The sequence below is a fragment of the Tachysurus vachellii genome, chromosome 2, assembly GCF_030014155.1.
Source record: "Tachysurus vachellii isolate PV-2020 chromosome 2, HZAU_Pvac_v1, whole genome shotgun sequence".
Classification (NCBI taxonomy): domain Eukaryota; kingdom Metazoa; phylum Chordata; class Actinopteri; order Siluriformes; family Bagridae; genus Tachysurus; species Tachysurus vachellii.
Genome location: NC_083461.1, coordinates 3,810,537 through 3,836,392, shown reverse-complemented (window position 1 = coordinate 3,836,392; position 25,856 = coordinate 3,810,537). Strand labels below are relative to the sequence as shown.

Genomic DNA, 25,856 nt, shown 5'->3' with positions numbered 1-25,856 from the left:
CATAAAAGGGATTTGGTACTGTTACACTGTCTATACTCAGAGTGAGGGGGACTTTGTAGTAGGGGGTGTGGTGTTTGGTCTTTGAGAGGCATAACGACAGGTAGTACCGCTCATACAGCAAGGGTTAGTAGTGAAGTTTCATTCCAATGAACAACATAACCGGGTGGACGGATATTAGAATATATATGATTTGGAGGCGTTCCTAACATTTAGAGGCGGAGAATTTCCCCGTTCGTATTAAAAGCGCTTCCAAGAGGTGACACCCTCCTAGATGTCTCATATGAACCTGTGATCTAAAGGTAAAGCTCTTACTGCGTCGTGCTGCACACAAAACGAGTTTGAGAAACGTTTATTGTGAATCTGTAAGTTTTTTTATCTTTTTCTGTTTGTGTTGTTAAATTGTAGTAACACTTAAGTATAAACAGACACACAGTAACTTTACAGCTGTAAAGTCAATGTGGTGTCAGATAATATATCTTTATGTGTGATGATTATTTAATCTTTATTTAAGTCTTTTAATACGCACTATTCGGACGGGACTTGTATATGCCTTATAGCCTTATATATGAACATACATTTACATTTACATTTACATTTACAGCATTTAGCAGACACCCTTATCCAGAGTGACTTACAACTGAGCAACTGAGGGTTAAGGGCCTTGCTCAGTTGATCAGTAGCCCAACACCTTAACCACTGAGCTCCCACATCCCTACCACAAGCTACCACATACCTTGTTAAACCAGTAGGGGGCAATCTCTTTTAATGAATAAATGAGTGCACGTGGTATAGAGGGGCGTGCTTGTGTGTACGGGGGAAGCTCACAGTTTTTTGACCGTGAAACATGACCGCATGTGAGATTTATTGTTTGAGCATATACTTTCATCGTTTTGGAATTTTGTTTTGTTGTTTAGCTACACATGTGATATGTTCAGGATTAGCGTGGACTATGAACTGTGGACGAATGAACAATGGAACTATGGTGACTGTATGATATGCTTGTTCCAATAAAAGAACATTTGCCTTTATTGACACGCGTCAATTAATAGCTCACTCCCCAGACACGATTCACTGCTGACTTTAGTGGAAAGTCAGCACAGGACTAGTTTTCCAAACGACGTTTGAGTTAGAATGTTAGGATGCACATGTGGTCTTGTGCAACGCTAACATGTAAAACACAGAGACGTTAGTCCCGTCCGAATAGTGCTTACAGCACTCAGTTAACTCATAGATCATCAGCTATAAGGTGTGTATGTGTATGTTTGTGTGTGTGTGTGTGTGTGTGTGTGTGTGTGTGTGTGCGCATCAGCTATAAAGTTTCCTTTTCTTTACATCATGCTGCTGTTGTAGGTAACTCTCTTATAGGACTTTCTGAAACACAATGAAGTGGCTTTTAAGTCCTGGCATCACTGTGATGGGTAAGTGATACTGTTTATAGTTCTGTATTAAACACTGATGACAGATTCAAACATTTCTTGACATGATGTTGTGTTTACCCTAGTTGTGTTTTACCATGGAACCTCTAGTGGGATCCAGAATATTGTATGGTGGCGTTTTGGACAAGAGAGATTAAGAATATAAGACAAGAGTAGAGACATGATGGATTGGATGGGGTTCTGTCGGGGTTCTCATTAAACCTATTAAAGACATTTAAGCTTCTGTCTAAGTGACTACAAGACCTGCTCCTGCTCAGTTTAGAGGTGTTCAAAATATCTTTTATGGTTTATTCTCTGATCTGTTAGTTCACCTGCTGATGCCACAGTGCCAAGCCTTCATCATCACAGAATCGATGGTGAATGAAGCCCTGACCCTCCCGTGTAACTGCTCAGGAAATTGTCCAGCGGTTTGGTGGATCCGGCTTCATTCCTGACAACGCTGTCATTGTTCAGAGCTGGAAGTGTTCAAAACAAGAGCATTTTAACAAAAGATTTACACTACCAGGAGATACAAGCAGAGGAAATTTCTCCCTGATGATCAGTTCAGTAGTCTACAATGATGCAGGCTCTTACAACTGCAGCTGTAATGAAAAATTAGTGACTGAAGTAAAGCTGAAAGTTATCAGTAAGTGCTCTTGCTGTCATCAGCAGAACATTCTGTCATTCTTAACATGTCTGTAGTAAAGTCTGACCAGCCACATTAAATGCTAAACTGTAATAACGTCATTTGTTTTTGTTTATCCGGAAGTTCCGACAGTTGTAAAGGCTTTCGAGGGGAAGAACGTCACTCTCCCGTGTTACGGAGACACTCGACAAGTCGTTAAAGATGTAAAGTGGAAGAAAGATGGACACGAGGTTCTGCTGTACACTCCTGCAAACAGATGGATGACTAAACAAAACAGATTCACGATGTCAGTAGAAGGCTTTCTAGACGGTGATCTCTCTCTTCACATCAGTCCAGTTCACCTGTCTGATACAGGATTATATCAGTGTCTCATCCACGATGAATCTCAGGACGGAGAACCACGAGCTGTGTTACTGAAGGTAGAAGGTAAATACATCTCTTATTCTAATGATACTTACAGACCTTGTGAACTGAAAGTTAAAGGTTTTGTTAAGTTCCTGTGAGCTGAGTGAACATTCTAGTGTAGAGTTTATTTGTAAATTCAGTCCCACTTTGTACGGTTTTTATACTGATGTACTGTAGTCAGTCTCCATGCATGTCAGGTAGTGTGTTAACATCCAAACTACACAAAAATGTCTCTTAGTGTTGAAGTTCTACAGTTTCTCAGTCTACAGCTTTGAAAATGTCCTAATAAATAAGCAAATTATTATTTTTTTTCAGGGCAACAACAATTCACAACCACCAACAGCGCTCCAGTTTCAGGATGGTTTGCACTGCTCGTATTGTTCATATCTGTATGGAACATTATTATGGGGTCACGGTGGCTTAGTGGTTAGCACGTTCGCCTCACACCTCCAAGGTTGGGGGTTCGATTCCTGCCTCCGCCTTGTGTGTGTGGAGTTTGCATGATCTCCCCGTGCCTCAGGGGTTACATCCGGGTACTCCGGTTTCCTCCCCTGGTCCAAAGACATGCATGGTAGGTTGATTGGCATCTCTGGAAAATTGTCCGTAGTGTGTGAGTGCGTGAGTGAATGAGAGTGTGTGTGTGCCCTGCGATGGGTTTGCACTCCGTCCAGGGTGTATCCTGCCTTGATGCCCAATGACGCCTGGCACAGGCTACCCGTGACCCGAGGTAGTTCGGATAAGCGGTAGAAAATGAGTGAGTGAGAGTGAGTGAGATTACCTGATCATCTATTATTACATGAGAAAATGCAGAGACCAGATTTAATCTAAGACTGCAGGATCTTTAGCTTTCCTGTACATCACTGTTCTGTTGTCCTGTGTGTTCCTTTTATTCTGTGTGTTTATTGTCCTGTTCTCATCTCACACTGTATGCAATCTTATGTACTGTTACGTGTTACACCATGATACATGGTATTTTTGATCTATCATGTACAAGCTATATAGCTGTGATGTGTGAAGGGACTCGTGGCTGGTGAGGCACTGACTCTTTTAAAGTCAGATTTACAAATTTATGAATTTAACCGAGTATCTTAAATTCACCATTCAGGTGGCTGCTTGCACATTGATTAATGATTATTTAATGTCTCCTGTTTTAACTTGAACTGACATATTAAATGAAGAGGAAACACAACAGTATTTAAACGTCTACACAATGACTTAATTAACATTTACTTTAGTTTACTTGTATTCAACGTCTTCTGAAAAAGATTTTGAAAATCTGGAGCCACCACAAGTGTTTTATTTCCTTTGTTTTAAACCGTATTTAAACATACAGGTACTGTATAAAGATATGCTTTTATGATGATTATTAGAGGTACAAAAGTGACAAGATGTTCTGTACTAAGTCTAAGCCAAAAACTGCTGATCAAATTATGAATATGTCGAAATGTAGAGAACATTTATATTTGTGTTACAGTATATGATCATATTTGCCTGTTGTGTTATAAGGGTTCAAATAATTCTGTTATTATATCTATAACACAGATGCTGTTTACTCTCATGGTGATGTTTATGATATAGACTGTGTGATTGTCTTTAATGATTGTTTATAAGAATTTGTTTAAAAGTCATATTTAAATTTAAATAATTTGAATGTGTATTTTAATGATAATGAAAATGAAATGCTTTTTTTTTTTCATTTTGCCTTGACTAAATGAAAATATGGAGTATAAAATATTATTGATTGTATTATGTTCATTGTTGTGTTTGTTTAGTGCTGCCAGACTCCAGCAGTCACACAAAACAAAGAGGAAACACAATTTAAAGGCATTTTAAATGTCTACACAACTCCTTAATTAACATTTACTTTATTATACTTTATAAAACTTCTGAAAAAGGATTTAAAATGCTGGAGCCACCTGAAGAGGTTCAGAAAAGGTCTTTCAGAGGTCCTAAGAGACAATTCTTTAACCATTTCTTTTTCTCATTAGTTGTAAGAAATACATTTTATAGAGCAAAACACATTGTGAAGTGTTTTTATTAACTTTGCGTGTATTTGTACACACACACACACACACACACGTATAAGTAGTTAATATATAATCACACTAACGTGTTAAAAGCAGGACTTTTATTTGTTGTAATTTCCACTAGATGGCGCTAGATTACAAGATTATCTTGCTTGCCTTAATAATATAACTGTTTATTTCTTTTCTTTTTTGCTATTTCGTTTTCGATAAAGCATCATGAAGAGAAATCATTACTTGCAGTGATAACCGGCTATAAACATGAGACTTTAACAACTTCCTTTACAGTAGAAGAAACAAGAAAATACAATCAACAGTCCACTTAACAAGCATCATCCTTTACAGCCGACACTCAAACCTCATGATTTTACAGTGAAATAAGATTTTCACAATGTTCACAAATGCTGAGAGAATATATAATGTCATTAATCTCTATCTTTAACAATGAAATGACTGTATGACATCTGTAATGTAATAATAAATGTCTAAACACTGCTCCATCTGTAGCACCCAGTGCATTCAACAAAACAAAGATAACTTCATTCAGAGAGATGACATACTTAACTCACAGTAGTCTGATATAACAGGGGGAAGTGGTTATAATGCACAGATTGTTAGGTGTGAGTTTCGGGGGAAAACATCAGAAACTCTCCAATAATATGAGCATAGTAACAGTGTCTCATAAATGGCAGGATATCACACTAACCTCAAAGCACCGATTTTTATTCTTGTGCTTGCTGACCTCATGACATGACATTAATTTAGTAGAGCAAACTACTTTAAACACATAGAACTTCTTAAAACTACATTGAACCTTGTTTATACCCCAACAAAAGTGTGTTTTGTTCATTTGGTCTTTTCCAAACTCCTGAAAAGGAGGTTACTAAAGCAACCTATAGAGGTGTGCTATGACGTCATGACGCAGGTCTACCAACCAAAATTAAGTCATTTTAAAATGCACAGTGCACATAATTTTTGTCATTTTTGTTCCATCGTGTAGAAGCTATATAGCTGTGATGTGTGAAGGGACTCGTGGCTGGTGAGGAACAGTTTAATGTCTCCTGTTTTAACTGAAGCAGTCAAACTAAATGAAGAGGAAACACATCAGTATTTAAACGTCTACACAATCACTTAATTAACATTTACTTTAGTTTACTTGTATTCAACTTCTTCTGAAAAAAGGTTTTGAAATGCTGGAGCCACCTGAAGAGGTTCAGAAGGTCTTTCAGAGGTCCTACATTAAAGCTCTATTCTATAACCAGTGTATAATCTGGAAGTGGAGGAGCAGCATTTCGTTTTCTTATTAGTTGTAAGAAATGTCAGCAGAGCATCTCTGTTCTATAAAACCTCATACTGTGAAGTCTTTTTTTTTCTTTACTTTAAACCATATTTAAAATGTATATACTGTATAACCACACACTTGTGTAAAGCATATTAAAGGTACAAAAGAGAGTTCCAGCGTAGTGACGATAAATTGTGTCCTAAGTCTAGGCCAAAACTTGATAAACAAATTCAGATTATGTTGAAATGTAGAGAACATTAGTATTTGTGCTGTAGGATCATATTCGCTTATGTTCTTTAAGGGTTAAAATAATTCTGTACTCTCCTGGTGATGTTATTCATATTAAATTTAAATCATTTGACTGAATATTTTAATCACACTAACGTGCAGGGCTTTTTATTTGTTAAAATTATTATTTGTAGACTATTTCCACTAGATTACACAATTTCTGTTTGCATTATTAATATAGATTACATTAGATTGGATTAGATTAGATTCAACTTTATTGTCATTACACATGTACAAGTAAAAGGCAGCAAAATGCAGTTTGGCATCTAACCAGAAGTGCAATAAGAAGCAAGTTCATGATGTACAGTATTTACAGTAAAAACAGTATAATATACAGATGAATATGTTATAGACAAGATGTACAGGGTGTTATATATTATACTGATATAATGTACAGGGTGTTATATATTATACTGATATAATGTACAGGGTGTTATATATTATACTGATATAATGTACAGGGTGTTATATATTATACTGATATAATGTACAGGGTGTTATATATTATACTGATATAATGTACAGGGTGTTATATATTATACTGATATAATGTACAGGGTGTTATATATTATACTGATATAATGTACAGGGTGTTATATATTATACTGATATAATGTACAGGGTGTTATATATTATACTGATATAATGTACAGGGTGTTATATATTATACTGATATAATGTACAGGGTGTTATATATTATACTGATATAATGTACAGGGTGTTATATATTATACTGATATAATGTACAGGGTGTTATATATTATACTGATATAATGTACAGGGTGTTATATATTATACTGATATAATGTACAGGGTGTTATATATTATACTGATATAATGTACAGGGTGTTATATATTATACTGATATAATGTACAGGGTGTTATATATTATACTGATATAATGTACAGGGTGTTATATATTATACTGATATAATGTACAGGGTGTTATATATTATACTGATATAATATACAGGGGTCGGGGTGTGAGGCTCTAAGGCAGAGGTATTCAACTAAAATGTAAAGAGGTCCAGTAAGAGAAAATTTCTTGAAGCAAAGGTCCGGAAGATCATAATGTCTAACTAGTTAGTGTGATATATATGTATGTAGCCTAACAGACTAGTTATGCTGGCCGGCTAGAAGCGGACGCTGGGAAAACAAATAAATAAGATGTAGCGATATCAAAACGTATATCGATCAATTATTCTATGGTTAAGATGTATTGAGTCAGAGTGTAATGTGTACTAGCGGAACCGGGCTAACAGGCTAGTAATGCTAACCAGCTAGCAGCGGGCGCTGGGAAAACAAATAAATAAAGACATCAAAAGGTAAAGAGTTGAAGTATAAACTCAAGATAAATCGGAATTGAATAAAAATACTCAGCCAAGCAAACAAATGCGACGTGCAAACAATTCAAACACCGCGTTATATGACCATAGACGCTACAATCTAACCGCAACACAACCATACGTACCTACCCGGTGGGTAAGGCTGTCGGCGAGCCCCCACTGTCGTCGTTAATGCAGGTTCAGTATGGCAAAAAAACAAAACCAAAAATTCAAGGACGGCTATAAGGTCGCAGCTTGGAAGATGCGAGAGCTCCAAATCTGCTGCGCTTGCTTCATGCTGCACAATAGCGTCATGTAATTTCAGATAAGAGCACAAAGTGAGCATTGATGCTCCCTGGTTTTTGTGGTGCATTGTGGGATATTTTTATGGAGCAATAATTTGATGAACTGGAATTATATCAAATTGTATGTTTCTGTGGTTTTCGTTAAGATCTGTGGCATACGACTATTATTAATATTAGAATTACACTAACAAGTGTTTTTTTTTTTTTACTTTAAACCATATTTAAAATGTATATACTGTATAACCACACACTTGTGTAAAGCATATTAAAGGTACAAAAGAGAGTTCCAGCGTAGTGACGATAAATTGTGTCCTAAGTCTAGGCCAAAACTTGATAAACAAATTCAGATTATGTTGAAATGTAGAGAACATTAGTATTTGTGCTGTAGGATCATATTCACTTATGTTCTTTAAGGGTTAATTTAATTCTGTACTCTCCTGGTGATGTTATTCATTCATTCATTAATTCATTTTCTACCGCTTATCCGAACTACCTCGGGTCACAGGGAGCCTGTGCCTATCTCAGGCGTCATCGGGCATCAAGGCAAGATACACCCTGGACGGAGTGCCAACCCATCACAGGACACACACACACTCTCATTAACTCACACACTACGGACAATTTTCCGTAGTCCGGGGAAACCCCCAGGGCACGGGGAGAACATGCAAACTCCATACACACAAGGTGGAGGCGGGAATCGAACCCCGACCCTGGCGGTGTGAGGCGAACGTGCTAACCACCAAGCCAGGTCTCAGGTCTCAGCCAGGTCTCAGGTCTCAGCCAGGTCTCAGGTCTCAGCCAGGTCTCAGGTCTCAGCCAGGTCTCAGGTCTCAGCCAGGTCTCAGGTCTCAGCCAGGTCTCAGGTCTCAGCCAGGTCTCAGGTCTCAGCCAGACCTCAGGTCTCAGCCAGACCTCAGGTCTCAGCCAGACCTCAGGTCTCAGCCAGACCTCAGGTCTCAGCCAGACCTCAGGTCTCAGCCAGACCTCAGGTCTCCACCAGCAGCATCCTAATCCGTTCGTCCAGTTCATTCCGAATCGGTTAGTTCGGTTCGGTTCGGTTTAATTCGACGGCGTCCTTTGGGATTGTTTCTATTATTCAATATTTGATGATTGAGTTTATTTCAGCATTTTAGCTGTTTTCTTTTTTTAATTGGAGCAACTGTTTGTAACAGAAGATCGGAAGGAGATCGGAATCGGATCGGAAGAGAAAAAGTGGTATCGGTGCATACCTAGTGTGTGTGTGTGTATGGTGTGCGAGTGTGTGTATATGGTGTGTGAGTGTGTGTATATGGTGTGTGAGTGTGTGTGTGTATGGTGTGTGTGTGTGTATGGTGTGTGAGTGTGTGTCTTGTGTGTGTGTATGGTGTGTGAGTGTGTGTCTTGTGTGTGTGTATGGTGTGTGTGTGTATGGTGTGTATGTGTATGGTGTGTGTGAGCTATAAAGTTTCCTTTTCTTTACATCATGCTGCTCTTGTAGGTAACTCTTATAGAACTTTCTGAAACACCATGAAGTGGCTTTTAATTCCTGGCATCACTGTGATGGGTAAGTGATACTGTTTATAGTTCTGTATTAAACACTGATGACAGATTCAAACATTTCTTGACATGATGTTGTGTTTACCCTAGTTGCGTTTTACCATGGAACCTCTAGTGGGATCCAGAATATTGTATGGTGGCGTTTTGGACAAGAGAGATTAAGAATATAAGACAAGAGTAGAGACGTGCTGGATTGGATGGGGTTCTGTCGGGGTTCTCATTAAACCTATTAAAGACATTTAAGCTTCTGTCTAAGTGACTACAAGACCTGCTCCTGCTCAATTTAGAGGTGTGTGTGTGTGTGTGTGTGTGTGTGTGTGTGTGTGTGTGTGTGTGTGTGTGTGTGTGTGTGTGTGTGTGTGTGTGTGTGTGTGTGTGTGTGTGTGTGTGTGTGTGTGTGTGTGTGTGTGTGTGTGTGTGTGTGTGTGTGTGTGTGTGTGTGTGTGTGTGTGTGTGTTGTGGGGGGCACGGTGGCTTAGTGGTTAGCACGTTCGCCTCACACCTCCAGGGTCGAGGTTCGATTCCCGCCTCCACCTTGTGTGTGTGGAGTTTGCATGTTCTCCCCGTGCCTCGGGGGTTTCCTCCGGGTACTCCGGTTTCCTCCCCCGGTCCAAAGACATGCATGGTAGGTTGATTGGCATCTCTGGAAAATTGCCCCTAGTGTGTAATTGCGTGAGTGAATGAATGAGTGTGTGTGCCCTGCGATGGGTTGGCACTCTGTCCAGGGTGTATCCTGCCTTGATGCCCGATGACGCCTGAGATAGGCACAGGCTCCCCGTGACCCGAGGTAGTTCGGATAAGCAGTAGAAGATGAATGAATGAATGAATGAATGAATGAATGTGTGTGTTGTATTATTTGCCTGTATGAAATAAATAAAAGAAAATAAAAAGTAGTTCAAATATTTTCAATAAGCTTAAACATAAGACTTCTGTCATGGACACGGGGATAAAATAGACCCAAATGCAGGATAGCGTAAAAATAAACAGGTTTTAATAACTAAAACAAAACACAGAACAGGAACACGGACTCGAGACAAGATGACAACAAAAGACAACAGAGGATTCCACGCTGCTCAAAGCAACGCGGCTTGACTAAATACTAATAATAATTAGACACATGAGGGACAGGTGTGCAGAGGCGGGGAGGAAGAGACAAGGGCGGGGAAGACACGTGAACATGGAACGTCAACAAAAAGCACATGGCCAAAGTCCGGGCTGAGTCCTGACAGTACCGCCCCCTCGACGCGCCAATCCGTCCTGACAGTCCCAACGGGGTCCAGGAAGGGGGAGCGAGGCACATGGCGAGGCAGGAGGGGGGAGCAAGGCGCACGGCAAGGCAGGCGGGGGGAGTAAGGCACACGGCGGCATAGCCAGAGAGGGCCGAGCGACGTCCACAGCCGAGCAGAAGGGCCGATCACATAAAAAATCCTCCTCCACAGAAAAAAAAAAATCCATAGGGGCAAAACTCGGGCCTGCAACACCCCCCGCGGACAGGGAGTTGGGCGGCATCCTCCACGGAAACCGGATGTGAATCAACCGCTCCCCACCGGACAGGTGCTGGGCGATGTCGCAGGATACCACAAAAACAAAACTCGGGCTGGTGACATGGAGTGTAAACAGGTTTTAATAACTAAAACACAACACAGAACAGGAACACGGACTCAAGACAAGACGACAACAAAAGACAACAGAGGATTCTGCGCAGCTCAAGGCAACGCGGCTTGACTAAATACTAATAATAATTAGACACATGAGGGACAGGTGTGCAGAGTGCTCAGATCTGCACTGAATCTATCAGGCTTAGACGACCTGAACAATGTACTGAACGAGGATTGTTTTCCAAACGAAACAGCTTTAAATTATGGATTTATGGTGTCACATATTCAAAATATCTTTTCTGATTTATTCTCTGATCTGTTAGTTTACCTGCTGATGCCACAGTGCCAAGCCTTCATCATCACAGAATCGATGGTGAATGAAGCCCTGACCCTCCCGTGTAACTGCTCAGGAAATTGTCCAGTGGTTCGGTGGATTCGCTTCATTCCTGACAAAGTTGTCATTGTTCAGCAGATGTGTTCAAAACAAGAGCATTTTAACAAAAGATTTACACTACCAGGAGATACAAGCAGAGGAAATTTCTCCCTGATGATCAGTTCAGTAGCCTACAATGATGCAGGCTCTTACATGTGCAGCTGTAATGAAATATCAGTGACTGAAGTAAAGCTGAAGGTTATCAGTAAGTGCTCTTGCTGTCATCAGCAGAACATTCTGTCATTCTTAACATGTCTGTAGTAAAGTCTGACCAGCCACATTAAATGCTAAACTGTAATAACGTGATTTGTTTTGTTTATCCGGAAGTTCCGACAGTTGTAAAAGCTTTCGAGGGGAAGAACGTCACTCTCCCGTGTTACGGAGACACTCGACAAGTCGTTAAAGATGTAAAGTGGAAGAAAGATGGACACGAGGTTCTGCTGTACACTCCTGCAAACAGATGGATGACTAAACAAAACAGATTCACGATGTCAGTAGAAGGCTTTCTAGACGGTGATCTCTCTCTTCACATCAGTCCAGTTCACCTGTCTGATACAGGATTATATCAGTGTCTCATCCACGATGAATCTCAGGACGGAGAACCACGAGCTGTGTTACTGAAGGTAGAAGGTAAATACATCTCTTATTCTAATGATACTTACAGACCTTGTGAACTGAAAGTTAAAGGTTTTGTTAAGTTCCTGTGAGCTGAGTGAACATTCTAGTGTAGAGTTTATTTGTAAATTCAGTCCCACTTTGTACGGTTTTTATACTGATGTACTGTAGTCAGTCTCCATGCATGTCAGGTAGCGTGTTAACATCCAAACTACACAAAAATGTCTCTTAGTGTTGAAGTTCTACAGTTTCTCAGTCTACAGCTTTGAAAATGTCCTAATAAATAAGCAAATTATTTTTTTTTTTTCAGGGCAACAACAATTCACAACCACCAACAGTGCTAAAGTTTCAGGATGGTTTGTACTGCTAGGATTCTTCATGTCTGTAGGGATCAACATCATCGTCCTGATCATTTAAATTACATGAGAAAATGCAGAGACCAGATTTAATCTAAAACTGCAGGATCTTTAGCTTTCCTGTACATCACTGTTCTGTTGTCCTGTGTGTTTCTTTTATCCTGTGTGTTTATTGTCCTGTTCTCATCTCACACTGTTGTGTATTTGCACTTTATGCTGCAATCTTATGTACTATTACGTGTTACACCATGATGCATGGTATTTTTGTTCTATCATGTACTAGCTATATAGCTGTGATGTGTGAAGGGACTCATGGCTGGTGAGGCACTGACTCTTTTAAAGTCAGATTTACAAATATATGAATTTAACTGAGTATCTTAAATTCACCATTCAGGTGGCTGCTTACACGTTGATTAATGTTTATTTAATGTCTCCTGTTTTAACTTGAACTGACATATTAAATGAACAGGAAACACAACAGTATTTAAACATCTACAAAAAGACGTAATTAACATTTACTTTAGTTTAATTGTATTCAACTTCTTCTGAAAAAGATTTTGAAATGCTGGAGCCACCACAAGTGTTTTATTTCCTTTGTTTTAAACCATATTTAAACATACAGGTACTGTATAAAGATATGCTTTTATGATGATTATTAGAGGTACAAAAGTGACAAGAAGTTCTGTACTAAGTCTAAGCCAAAAACCGCTGATCAAATTATTGAAATGTAGAGAACATTTATATTTGTGTTACAGTATATGATCATATTTGCCTGTTGTGTTATAAGGGTGCAAATAATTCTGTTATTACATCTATAACACAGACACTGTTTACTCTCATGGTGATGTTTATGATATAGACTGTGTGATTGTCTTTAATGATTGTTTATAAGAATTTGTTTAAAAGTCATATTTAAATTAAAATAATTTGAATGTGTATTTTAATGAAAATGAAATGCTTTTTTTTTTCATTTTGCCTTGACTAAATGAAAATATGGAGTATAAAATATTATTGATTGTATTATGTTCATTGTTGTGTTTGTTTAGTGCTGCCAGACTCCAGCAGTCACACAAAACAAAGAGGAAACACAATTTAAAGGCATTTAAAATGTCTACACAACTCCTTAATTAACATTTACTTTATTATACTTTATAAAACATCTGAAAAAGGATTTAAAATGCTGGAGCCACCTGAAGAGGTTCAGAAAAGGTCTTTCAGAGGTCCTAAGAGACAATTCTTTAACCATTTCTTTTTCTCATTAGTTGTAAGAAATACATTTTATAGAGCAAAACACATTGTGAAGTGTTTTATTAACTTTGCTTTAAACTATATTTTAAAATGTATTTACTGTATGATGAAACACTTTTGTGATGCATATTAAAGGTACAAAAGATAAAAGGTTCCAAAAATTGATGGACAAATTATGAAATTAAGAACGTGCTGAAATTTAGAGAAGAAAACGTGTATTTGTACATTCACACACACACACACACACACACACACACACACACACACACACACACACACACACACACACACACACGTATAAGTAGTTAATATATAATCACACTAACGTGTTAAAAGCAGGACTTTTATTTGTTGTAATTTCCACTAGATGGCGCTAGATTACAAGATTATCTTGCTTGCCTTAATAATATAACTGTTTATTTCTTTTCTTTTTTGCTATTTCGTTTTCAATAAAGCATCATGAAGAGAAATCACATGTTTTAACGACAAAAAACATGTATTCAACGTTAATAATAAAAAAAAGACTTATGCATGTAACAACAGCTCAAATCATTATATCGATACTTGCAGTGATGACCGGCTATAAACATGAGACTTTAACAACTTCCTTTACAGTAGAAGAAACAAGAAAATACAATCAACAGTCCACTTAACAAGCATCATCCTTTACAGCCGACACTCAAACCTCATGATTTTACAGTGAAATAAGATTTTCACAATGCACACAAATGCTGAGAGAATATATAATGTCATTAATCTCTATCTTTAACAATGAAATGACTGTATGACATCTGTAATGTAATAATAAATGTCTAAACACTGCTCCATCTGTAGCACTCAGTGCATTCAACAAAACAAAGATAACTTCATTCAGAGAGATGACATACTTAACTCACAGTAGTCTGATATAACAGGGGGAAGTGGTTATAATGCACAGATTGTTAGGTGTGAGTTTCGGGGGAAAACATCAGAAACTCTCCAATAATATGAGCATAGTAACAGTGTCTCATAAATGGCAAGATATCACACTAACCTCAAAGCACCCATTGTTATACTTGTGCTTGCTGACCTCATGACATGACATTAATTTAGTAGAACAAACTACTTTAAACACATAGAACTTCTTAAAACTACATTGAACCTTGTTTATACTCCAACAAAAGTGTGTTTTATTCATTTGGTCTTTTCCAAACTCCTGAAAAGGAGGTTACTAAAGCAACCTATAGAGGTGTGCTATGACGTCATGACGCAGGTCTACCAACCAAAATTAAGTACTTTTAAAATGCACAGTGCACATAATTTTTGTCATTTTTGTTCCATCGTGTAGAAGCTATATAGCTGTGATGTGTGAAGGGACTCGTGGCTGGTGAGGAACAGTTTAATGTCTCCTGTTTTAACTGAAGCAGTCAAACTAAATGAAGAGGAAACACATCAGTATTTAAACGTCTACACAATGACTTAATTAACATTTACTTTAGTTTACTTGTATTCAACGTCTTCTGAAAAAGGTTTTGAAATGCTGGAGCCACCTAAAGAGGTTCAGAAGGTCTTTATGAGGTCCTACATTAAAGCTCTATTCTATAACCAGTGTATAATCTGGAAGTGGAGGAGCAGCATTTCATTTTCTTATTAGTTGTAAGAAATGTCACCAGAGCATCTCTGTTCTATAAAACCTCAAACCATATTTTAAAATGTATATACTGTATAACCACACACTTGTGTGATGCACATTAAAGGTACAAAAGAGAGTTCCAGTGTAGTGACGATAAATTGTGTCCTAAGTCTAGGCCAAAACTTAATAAACAAATTCAGACTATGTTGAAATGTAGAGAACATTAGTATTTGTGTTATAGGATCATATTCACTTATGTTCCTTAAGGGTTAAAATAATTCTGTACTCTCCTGTTGATGTTATTCATATTAAATTTAAATCATATGAATGAATATTTTAATCACAATAACATGCAGGGCTTTTTATTTGTTAAAATTATTCTTTGTAGACTATTTCCACTAGATTACACGAATTCTGTTTGCAGTATTAATATTGATTCGATTGGATTAGATTAGATTCAGTTAAAATACCCAAATTGTTAGGTTCAAGTTTACTCAAACTCGGGGAAGACATCCAATAATATGATCATAGAACCTATCACACTAAGGTCAAAGCACCCATTGTTATACATGTACTTAAACATGCTGACCTCATGACATGACATGACTTTTTACACATTTGCATATTCAGTCACACTATAACATTAGATTCATTTTTAACAGTCCTGGTCAAATGGGTAACAGTCTTTCCTGACCCAAATGCACTAGAAAGACAGGAGATCTTTCTTGACCAGGTTGAGGTGTTAGTGGTCCAGGATGTCCTCTGAGATGTGGATCCTCAGGGACTTAAAGCTGGAGACATGTTCACGTGTTTGTGTGTGTGTGTGTGTGTGTGTGTGTGTGTGTGTGTGTATGTGTCTGTGTGTGTGAGTGTGTGTATGTGTCTGTGTGTGTATGGGAAAGTGTGTGTGTGAGTGCGTGTATGTGTGAGTGTGTATGTGTGTGAGTGTGTGTGTATGTGAGAGTGTGTGTGTATCTGTATGTGTGTGTGCATGTGTGTGTGTATGTGTGTGTATTTGTATATGTGTGTGTGTGTGTGTGTGTGTGTGTGTGTGTGTACTCTGTCGACCTCTTCAAAAAACCTCTGCAAAATCTCAGTCTGATGAATCTTCTTCATCACTTTTTCCCAGAAATAAGAAAACTAGAATCGATAGACTGTGACTCCTACAAAGTGGTGTTGATCTTTGATGGTCTGGATGAGTGTCGACTTCCTCTAAATTTCCAGAAGAATGAGATATTGTGTGATGTGACAGAGTCAGCCTCAGTGGATGTGCTGCTGACGAACCTCATCAAGGGGAATCTGCTTCCCTCTGCTCTCCTCTGGATAACCACAAGACCAGGAGCAGCCAATCAGATCCCTCCTGAGTGTGTAGACCAGGTAACAGAGGTACGAGGCTTCAGTGATCCTCAGAAAGTGGAGTACTTCAGGAAGAGGATCAGTGATCAGAGCCTGGCCAATAAAATCATCACACACCTGAAGTCTTCAAGAAGCCTTTACATCATGTGTCACATCCCAGTCTTCTGCTGGATCTCAGCCACTGTTCTAAAGAGAATGTTGGGTGAAGCAGAGAATGGAGAGATCCCCAAGACTCTGACTCAAATGTTCACACACTTCCTGATCTTTCAGATCAAACACAAGGACCAAAAGTACCATCAGAATTGTGACCCTGATCCTCAGCAGACCAGAGACAGTATCATGGCACTGGGAAAACTGGCTTTCCACCAGCTGGAGAAAGGAAACCTGATCTTCTATGAGGAAGAGCTGAGAGAGTGTGGCATTGATGTCAGAGAAGTGTCAGTGTACTCAGGAGTGTGTACCCAGATCTTCAGAGAGGAGGTTGGTCTTCACCTGGGGAAGGTGTTCAGCTTCGTACATCTGAGTGTTCAGGAGTTTCTGGCTGCTTTATATGTATTTTTCTGCTTTATTTTAAGAAATACAAATGTGCTTGTGGGGCAAAGCACTGGACTTTTTAATTTCTTCAGAAATCCAAACATGTCTGATCTCCTCAGGAGTTCAGTGGACAAGGCCTTACAGAGTGAGTATGGACACCTGGACCTGTTCCTCCGCTTCCTTCTGGGTCTCTCACTGGAGACCAATCAAACTCTCTTACGAGACTTAATGCCACAGACAGGAAGCAGATATCACAGCAAACAGGAAACAGTAACGTACATCAAGAAGAAGATCAGGGAGAATCTATCTCCAGAGAAATCCATCAATCTGTTCCACTGTCTGAATGAACTGAATGATCAATCTCTAGTGCAGGAAGTACAAACTTACCTGAACAGAGGAGGTAACAGTTGTCTCAGTGGAACCAGACTCTCTCCTGCTCAGTGGTCAGCTCTGGCGTTTGTGTTACTGAACTCAGAACAGGAGCTGGATGTGTTTAATTTGAGGAAATATGATCAACCAGATGAATGTCTTCTGAGGCTGCTGCCAGTGGTCAAAGCCTCCAGAGAAGCTAAGTGAGTATTTTTATTTATAACTGTATTACTGCATGGTTTGTTATTTTAATGTAACACTGAACTGCACTGTTTGGATTAATGTTAGTTAATAGTTCCTCTAATCATCTTTAAACAAACCTCTGGTACTTTTACAGAAGATTGTTTCACTTTTTACACTAACATTATATCTGAACTGAGAGCTGGGCCACATGGACAAAATCCTCAAAGTCATTTTATATCTTTTATATATGGATCATGAAAATTTAAGTGTTCTCTAAAATGTATATCTTTTTTTTTATTTTATTTTTATATATAAAAATATCTATACAAAATAACTGCATGTATTTAAGAACTAAAGACATTTCTGATTTCTAAACACCAGTGAAAGACTTTTTCTTTTCTGTTTATTTTGAAAGTGACATTTAACAAAAATTTTCTCACAGATGAGAAAAACATAAGACTGACAAAATGGGATCAATATGGATAGAAAATATAAAAAAGTAAATATTAAAACACTGTAATGTCCTTCAAGTATCTCTTTATGTTCAAGTTCCTCATTTTTTGTTGTGTGTGACAGTGTTGTGGGGAGATTCACTCTGTCATGGCTTTTTTCCTCAATTGTTCTTTCTAATAAAAATAAAACATAAATGCTTTTTAAAACTTTACCCAATACGAAGGAAAAACAAAAGTCTCCTTCAGTCTGCACTACTGCTAAACTTTACCAAGGACTTAGCTCGTGGTAAATAAAACATCAATCATCATTTTGGACCTCGACATATTGGACAGACGAAGTGGGAAAATGTTCAGCTTTATCTTCTTATTTTGTTAGAAACAAGCTAGGCAGCTAACTCAGATGAGTGATGAAGATTGTCTTTCTCTAACACTGAACTGTTTGTAAAGGATGGATTTTAAATGTGACTTTTATATGAAGACTTTTATTTTGATGGGGTTTTTTTCTTTGCTTATCAAGTGTACAAGCAGGTAAAAAGAGAGAGGATGAATAATGTGTCACAGGTGAGTGTAGTGTCGTGACCGCTGTTATTAAAAAGTCCTGTTTTGTTCTACTTGGAGCTCGACAAAGACACCAAACTGTTAATGACTGATCACATTCTTGTTCTTGGATCGTGATTGTTGTTAATCTCTTGTGGTTGAATTATAGACACAGTTTTTTGTCTGGTTCACTGCATCAGAAGATGGTGGATGTGGTAAAAACAGACGGTGAACACAAAGACGGTTGCACGTGACGGTCGGTCAGGTTTATCGCCGTTACTGTTGAAGAGACGACAGGTTTTGTTCTTTCGAAACTTTCTGTGGATTTTGAAGGTTTTAAGCTGTGAACTGTGTTTGTATTTATAAGCAGCTGTAGTGAATCTACATTTTTGTACAACGTTGTATCAGGCTGGTTTTGTTCTCTGTTCATCATAATGTACTTATAAAATATTAGATGTTGGTACACTACATTCTGCCATGTCACTTATAGCCACCTGAAGCCCACCTACACAAATCCTTTAGTGTAACACACAGTAGTGGTAGTGTTGTGTTAGATTTTTACCTACAAGGTGGGTTAGATTTCCCTGCTATGTGTATAGTCAGTGTTTTAGATTGAACAAACAAATATGTCTGTATGTTGTGAAGTGCAGAAAGACGTCCCTGCTCCTGTAAACGTGGGGATGTGGTGTCCTGTCCTCTGATTTGTGTGTGACACAAACACACTGACATTTCTGTTACATCTTCAACTTTAGCTGGATTATGGAGTGAATCTGCTCTCTGATGGTCTGAAGAATCCACACTGTACACTGGATATACTGAGGTACACACACACACACACACACACATACACACACACACACACTGTGTTTAAACTGCTTTGTAAATGTATTTAGTGAAGGTGACTGATGGATAAACACTGAGAGTGAGATCCACATCCTGGGAGCAGCGACACTAAAAGCAGTTTGACTGAAGCTTCTTCTTATTAAAATTCACCTTAAGGAAGTCAGCATTTGTTGATGATAAATAAATATTTGAGATTATATTAAAATGATTGTGGATGTCACAGGTAACCAGTACAGTTCCTGTACAGTAGGAGTTACATTACACACACATTTAATAACATATTAATACTGTAGTCATACTAAAGTGTTGAACAGCATTTAAATAAAGTTGTTGTGACAAACAGAAGTAATTAATAAACCAGCTTTTATCCTCCAGAAACATCACACTGGTCTCTAAATAGCTCTAACAGTGTGCTCTAAATCTTCTGTCAGCTCAGGTGTTTCCCAAAAAAGAGAATTCCCTGTATAAATACTCCTACACACACACACACAAACACACACACACACACACACACATACACACACACACACACATACACACACACAATACTACTCCTATTTACAGCGAGGTCAATTAATTAATTTCTCTGGTGTTATCTGTCCTCATGGAGCTGCTACCATTTTATAGACCTGTTTATGTTGTTCAATGGGAGCAAAAATATTCCTGAAAATGTTTGTAACACAAAGTAAAAGTGTGTACAATGTACACAGATCTACACACTGAACACACTGTGATGAAGCAGTAAAGGACTGCACACACACATACACACACACACACACTGTGTTTAAGCTGCTTTGTAAATGTATTTAGTGAAGGTGACTGATGGATAAACACTGAGAGTGAGATCCACATCCTGGGAGCAGCGACAATAAAAGCAATTTGACTGAAGCTTCTTCTTATTAAAATTCACCTTAAGGAAGTCAGCATTTGTTGATGATAAATAAAGATGATAGATAAAGATGATAAATACTGTACAGTTCCTGTACAGTAGGAGTTACACTGCATACACATTTAATAACATATTAATACTGTAGTCATACTAAAGTGTTGAACAGCATTTAAATAAAGATGTTGTGACAAACAGAAGTAATTAATAAACCAGCTTTTATCCTCCAGAAACATCACTCTGGTCTCTAAATAGCTCTAACAGTGTGCTCTAAATCTTCTGTCAGCTCAGGTGTTTCCCAAAAAAGAGATTTCCCTGTGTAAATACTCCTACACGCACACACACACACACACAATACTACTCCGGTTTACAGCGAGGTCAATAAATTAATTTCTCTGGTGTTATCTGTCCTCATGGAGCTGCTTCCATTTTATAGACCTGTTTATGTTGTTCAATGGGAGCAAAAATATTCCTGAAAATGTTTGTAACACAGAGTAAAAGTGTGTACAATGTACACAGATCTACACACTGAACACACTGTGATGAAGCAGTAAAGGACAGTGTGTAAATGTTCTCCAGCAGAACTTTCCCCAGAGCTGCTGAACACACTGTTTGAAAATCTCTCTGCTAGAAATAAAGAGATGTGTTTGTTCAGAGTGACCTCTCTGTTATCTTCTTCCAGAAAGTTAAATACATCGTCTCATATGAGCTGAGACACATGGATCTGTCCAAGAGCAGCCCAAGTTTATACACTGACTGTTCATTTTATATTTTTATCCTGATATTAGAACCTTGTGTTCAGGTAGACACTTTATTTCTCACTGATGGAAACACCTCAATTCACTATCAGAGAAATAAATCAAACACTTCATCATTTCTCTTCCAGTCTGCGTGGGTGTAAGCTGACAGAGGAAAGCTGTAGAGATCTGTCCTCAGTTCTCAGCTCAAACTCCTCCAGTCTGAGAGAACTGAACCTGAGTAACAATAAACTGCAGGATTCAGGAGTGAAGCTGCTCTCTGATGGACTGAAGAATCCACACTGTACACTGGAGATACTGAGGTACACACACACGCACACACACTCACTCACTCACTCACACACACACACACACACACACACACACACACACACACTGTGTTTTAGCTGCTTTGTAAATGTATTTAGTGACTGATGGATAAACACTGAGAGTGAGATCCACATCCTGGGAGCAGCGACACTAAAAGCAGTTTGACTGAAGCTTCTTCTTATTAAAATTCACCTTAAGGAAGTGTCATGGATCCACCAGCCACACCTTCACCTAACACACCTATCACTCCTGGCAGCTCTCCTACCTACTATCATTCTACACCTGGCACTCATCAGCCTCCAGGCTATATAACCTTCGTTCCCCACCAAGCTCACTGTCCGTTCTACAGTTTAGGCTGACAAACCTTGCTGGACTACTCAAGCTAAATACTCGACGTATCATAGCATTCACCAGGTTTTTCTACACCTGGAACTAGGCTCTGGTTAGCCGTTTTCTACATTTGCCATTTTGTGTCTCTAATAAACATTGTGAACTGCATTTCGGTTTCCGGCACGTTCTTCTGCTTGACAGAAGAACGGACCTTCAACCGAGGGGCACCAGAAAACGGGAGAAAAGAACCAGCGTTACCTCGTCATGGATTCACAAACGGCTGCCTCGTCAGAGTTTGTGAGGGAGCTCACCACCGTGCTCCGAGAGGCGTTTGTGCCGGCTGCCGCTAGCCAAGCTTCACCACCATCTGGCAGCCCGATGGCTCCCCCGGCTACTTTTTCCGGAAACACGGCCGAATGTCACGGCTTCCTGCTTCAGGTATCCCTCTACATAGAGATGCAACCTCACCGATTTCCCACCGAGCGGGCAAAGGTCGCGTTCCTAATCTCATTGCTCACTGGAAGAGCGCACAGAACAGAACACTTCACAGAGGAACTGTGGTGGACATTCCACCAGAATATAAAGCCTTCGCTGACATTTTCAGTGAGGAAGCCGCCACCCAGTTACCCCCACATCGGCAGTGGGACTGTGCCATCGAACTGAGGCCGGGGGCCAAGCTGCCTAAGGGTCGAGTTTATCCCCTGTCAGTCCCTTCCTCCACAGGTTTGTGATCGTCTAGATCGACGACATCCTGATCTACTCAAGGACTCAGCAAGACCATCACGACCATGTGACGAAAATCCTTAACCTGCTGCAAGAACACTGGCTGTACCTCAATCACCCCAAGTGCGAGTTCCACCGCTCGGAAGTACAGTTCCTGGGCTACAACATCAGCGCAGCAGGTATTAGGATGGACGAGAGGAAGGTGACGGCAGTGCGGAACTGGCCGGTTCCCACCTCGATCAAGGAGCTCCAAAGATTTCTGGGATCCGCCAACTTCTACCGCCGGTTCATTGGGGGTTTCAGCCAGGTTACTGCTCCACTCACATCCCTCCTTCGAGGGAAAGCCAAGACCCTCTCCTGGACCCCAGAGGCGCAGGAGGCCTTCAAGGAGTTGCGTAAAAGGTTCTGTGCCGCTCCGCTTCTCCACCATCCAGAACCCCAGTTCCCATTTGTGGCTGAACAGAACTACGACATTGACAACAGGGAGCTCCTAGCCATCAAGCTGGCCCTGGAGGAGTGGAGACACTGGCTTGAGGGGGCCATACATCCGTTTACGGTCATCACGGATCACAAGAACCTCCAGTAGCTCCGTGAGGCCAAGCGACTGAACCCCCGTCAGGCACAGTGGGCTCTCTTCTTCACCCGGTTCAGTTTCAACATCACCTACCGGCCGGGGTCAAGAAACGGAAAGGCCGATGCTCTCTCACGGCTGTATGGGCCTGAGGAATCCGCCGAGCCAGAACCCATCTTGCCTCCTACGCTCATACTGAGCCCCATCATCTGGGAGTTGTACAGTACGACTGACATCCACGCGGCCACGCGGAGAGAACCAGCGCCCCCAGGCTGTCCGGAAGACCGTATCTTCGCTCCACAGGAGTGTCGACAGGCCTTACTAAGGGCGATACACGAAGTCCCCGGCTCTGGACATCCGGGTAGAAGGCAGACGTTACATTTGGCTCAGAGGCGATACTGGTGGCCGGGGATGAATAACACAGTGGCGGAATTCGTCCAGGGCTGTAACATCAGTGCCATCTCCAAGACTCTTACCTGTGGGCAAACTCATCCCTCTGCCTACTCTCCAACGGCCGTGGTCGCACATCGGCATCGACTTCGTGACGGATCTACCACAGTCGGAAGGCTTTACCTGCATCCTGGTGGTCGTGCATCGATTCTCCAAGGCCTGCCGCTTCGTCCCTCTTCGAGGCCTCCCCACGGCTCTAGAAACCGCAGAAGCCCTCTTCCAACATGTCTTCTGCAACTTCGGTCTCCCGGAGGAGATAGTGTCAGACCGGGGCTCCCAGTTCACCTCACCCGTCTGGAGGGCGTTCTTCCGGCTACTGGGAGTCCCGGTCAATCTGTCATCCGGTACCACCCGCAATCTAATGGCCAGACTGAGTGAAAGATACAGGAGCTGGGGAGATACTTGAGGACGTATTGCCATCAGGACCAGTTGGAGTGGAGCCGATTTCTGCCATGGGCCGAATATGCGCAGAACCCGTTAGACCAGAACACCACCGGACTCACACCTTTCCAGTGCGTGTTGGGATTTCAACCCCCGCTGTTTCCCTGGTCCGATGACCCTTCCCTTCCGATGACGAACATTGCTGGACTACTCAAGCTAAGTACTCAACGTATCATAGCATTCACCAGGTTTTGCTACACCTGGAACTGGGCTCTGGTTAGCCGTTTATTACATTTGCCCTTTTGTGTCTCCAATAAACATTGTGAACTGCATTTTGGTTTCCGGCACGTTCTTCTGCCTGACAGGAAGTCAGCATTTGCTGATGATAAATAAATATTTGAGATTATATTAAAATGATTGTGGATGTCACAGGTGTTCCTGTACAATAGGAGTGATATGGTTACTAACTGTAATGGATAAAGGGTTTTTTTGTAAAATACATAAAAGAGAGTGTTACATTAATCTAATCTACTTGGAATGATTAAATGTAGAAAAGGTTTTTCTGTTTCTTCTCTACATTAAAATGGACAAATTCTTTCAGTGTTCCTCAAATGATAAAATGTGACTTTAGAGATATTATTGATGTGAGGAACGAAGCTGAGGTCAGAGTCGACTATTACACCCAGATTTCTAACCTGTATCCGAGCTCGTTGTGTTCAGGTAGACACTTTATTTCTCACTGATGGAAACCCCTCATTTCACTATAAATCAAACACTTCATCATTTCTCTTTCAGGCTGTTTCAGTGTAATCTGACAGAGGAAAGCTGTAGAGTTCTGTCCTCAGTTCTCAGCTCAAACTCTTCCAGTCTGAGAGAACTGGACCTGAGTAACAATGAACTGCAGGATTCAGGAGTGAAGCTGCTCTCCGATGGACTGAAGAATCCACACTGTACACTGGAGAAACTGAGGTACACACACACACACACACACACACACACACACACACACAGAGTTTTAATAAACACTACATGTATGGTACCGTATGGTAACTGTAATTGTAGTGATCTGATATATTGTCATTGTTGTGTGTGTGAGATGGAGAGTAAATGTACTGTACATAAAGATTTTGTGTAGTTCATGTTTTCAATACTAAAACTGAGTGTGTTAAGTGTGAGAAGGTTTTCTTTCTTGCAGGATGTGTTACTGCATTATTACAGGTAAAGGTTGTGCTGCTCTGGCTTCAGCTCTGAGGTCAAACTCATCACACCTGAGAGAATTGAATCTGTACAATAATTATCCAGGAGAATCAGGAGTGAAGCTGCTCTCTGATCTACTGAAGGATCCACACTGTAAACTGGAGACACTACAGTGAGTTACTGACTTACTGTCTCTTTACTGTATGATATTGAGTATTATTCACTGTGTGCTGTAAAATGTCATATCTAATGTGTGTATTTATGCTTCTGTTGTTCATAAGCAATGTGTTTAAATTTGTCTGTAATTCTGTCCTGTTGTGTTTTTCAGCATTAATAATGAGACACTCACCAGGTCTGGTGTATGACAGGAGTCTCTCCTCAGACCTTTTTTCCAGGATAAATCAGTTATGGTGGTGAAGCGTTAGAACACATCCAACATTTCCTGCAGTTTGGGAGCTGAATCATTCATATTCAGATGTAGAAGGTCCATAACAATGACTGTGACTGATCACATCCTTTTATCCTCTCAGCTACAACTTCACACTTTAACATATTTTACAATCCAAAGTCAAATCGTTCAGCATCTACACACAACACAGAGATATCATCACATCATCACACTGATTACACAAATACACATCCGTGTGTTGATGTTTATAGATTATTTTTACCTCTTTAATTGTATCTCATATTTGTTTCTCCACAGATGATTGACTCACAGTTGTGATCTTGATTTATTTATTTTCCTTTAAAAGTGTCTTCTTTTCAAACCCTTTTCACCAAACATTTTAAAATCTTTATTAAAATTCTTTAAACATTAAAGGAATCTTCTTTTTTGGTGTAGTTCATAGGTCACTATCAGGCGGACCGCGGTCCGGGTCCGGAAGCT

General features: G+C 39.9%; 2 protein-coding genes and 1 long non-coding RNA gene across 4 annotated transcripts; all 3 read left to right on the top strand.

The window, feature by feature from the left end:
* Positions 1 to 245: 245 nt before the first annotated feature.
* Positions 246 to 4,473, top strand: LOC132862299 (uncharacterized). Of its 2 annotated transcripts, none has more exons than XR_009650007.1 (5): positions 246 to 299; positions 1,351 to 1,418; positions 1,743 to 2,061; positions 2,185 to 2,487; positions 2,782 to 4,473. It is a non-coding gene; the product is annotated as an uncharacterized LOC132862299 (long non-coding RNA). The 2 variants fall into 2 exon arrangements; XR_009650010.1 differs by lacking the exon at positions 246 to 299 and adding an exon at positions 348 to 362.
* Positions 4,474 to 11,129: 6,656 nt separating this feature from the next.
* Positions 11,130 to 13,011, top strand: LOC132862231 (CD226 antigen-like). The gene is made up of 3 exons (XM_060894165.1): positions 11,130 to 11,462; positions 11,585 to 11,887; positions 12,183 to 13,011. Exons 1-3 carry the CDS (start codon positions 11,159 to 11,161, stop codon positions 12,287 to 12,289), a joined length of 714 nt encoding a protein of 237 aa, XP_060750148.1. The 5' UTR covers positions 11,130 to 11,158; the 3' UTR covers positions 12,290 to 13,011.
* A 3,171-nt stretch (positions 13,012 to 16,182) lies between these two features.
* Positions 16,183 to 25,755, top strand: LOC132862111 (NLR family CARD domain-containing protein 3-like). The gene is made up of 4 exons (XM_060893976.1): positions 16,183 to 17,550; positions 24,566 to 24,739; positions 24,966 to 25,139; positions 25,296 to 25,755. Exons 1-4 carry the CDS (start codon positions 16,190 to 16,192, stop codon positions 25,330 to 25,332), a joined length of 1,746 nt encoding a protein of 581 aa, XP_060749959.1. The 5' UTR covers positions 16,183 to 16,189; the 3' UTR covers positions 25,333 to 25,755.
* Positions 25,756 to 25,856: the final 101 nt, after the last annotated feature.

Bases quoted from the DNA above. Each gene is read 5' to 3' on its own strand.
- LOC132862231 (XM_060894165.1), top strand. From the start codon at position 11,159: ATGCCACAGTGCCAAGCCTTCATCATCACAGAATCGATGGTGAATGAA. The intron at 11,463-11,584 runs GTAAGTGCTCTT...TTTATCCGGAAG, and splicing joins AGTAAAGCTGAAGGTTATCA to TTCCGACAGTTGTAAAAGCT. The intron at 11,888-12,182 runs GTAAATACATCT...TTTTTTTTTCAG, and splicing joins TGTGTTACTGAAGGTAGAAG to GGCAACAACAATTCACAACC.
- LOC132862111 (XM_060893976.1), top strand. From the start codon at position 16,190: ATGAATCTTCTTCATCACTTTTTCCCAGAAATAAGAAAACTAGAATCG. The intron at 17,551-24,565 runs GTGAGTATTTTT...TTTCTCTTTCAG, and splicing joins AAAGCCTCCAGAGAAGCTAA to GCTGTTTCAGTGTAATCTGA. The intron at 24,740-24,965 runs GTACACACACAC...TCTTTCTTGCAG, and splicing joins TGTACACTGGAGAAACTGAG to GATGTGTTACTGCATTATTA.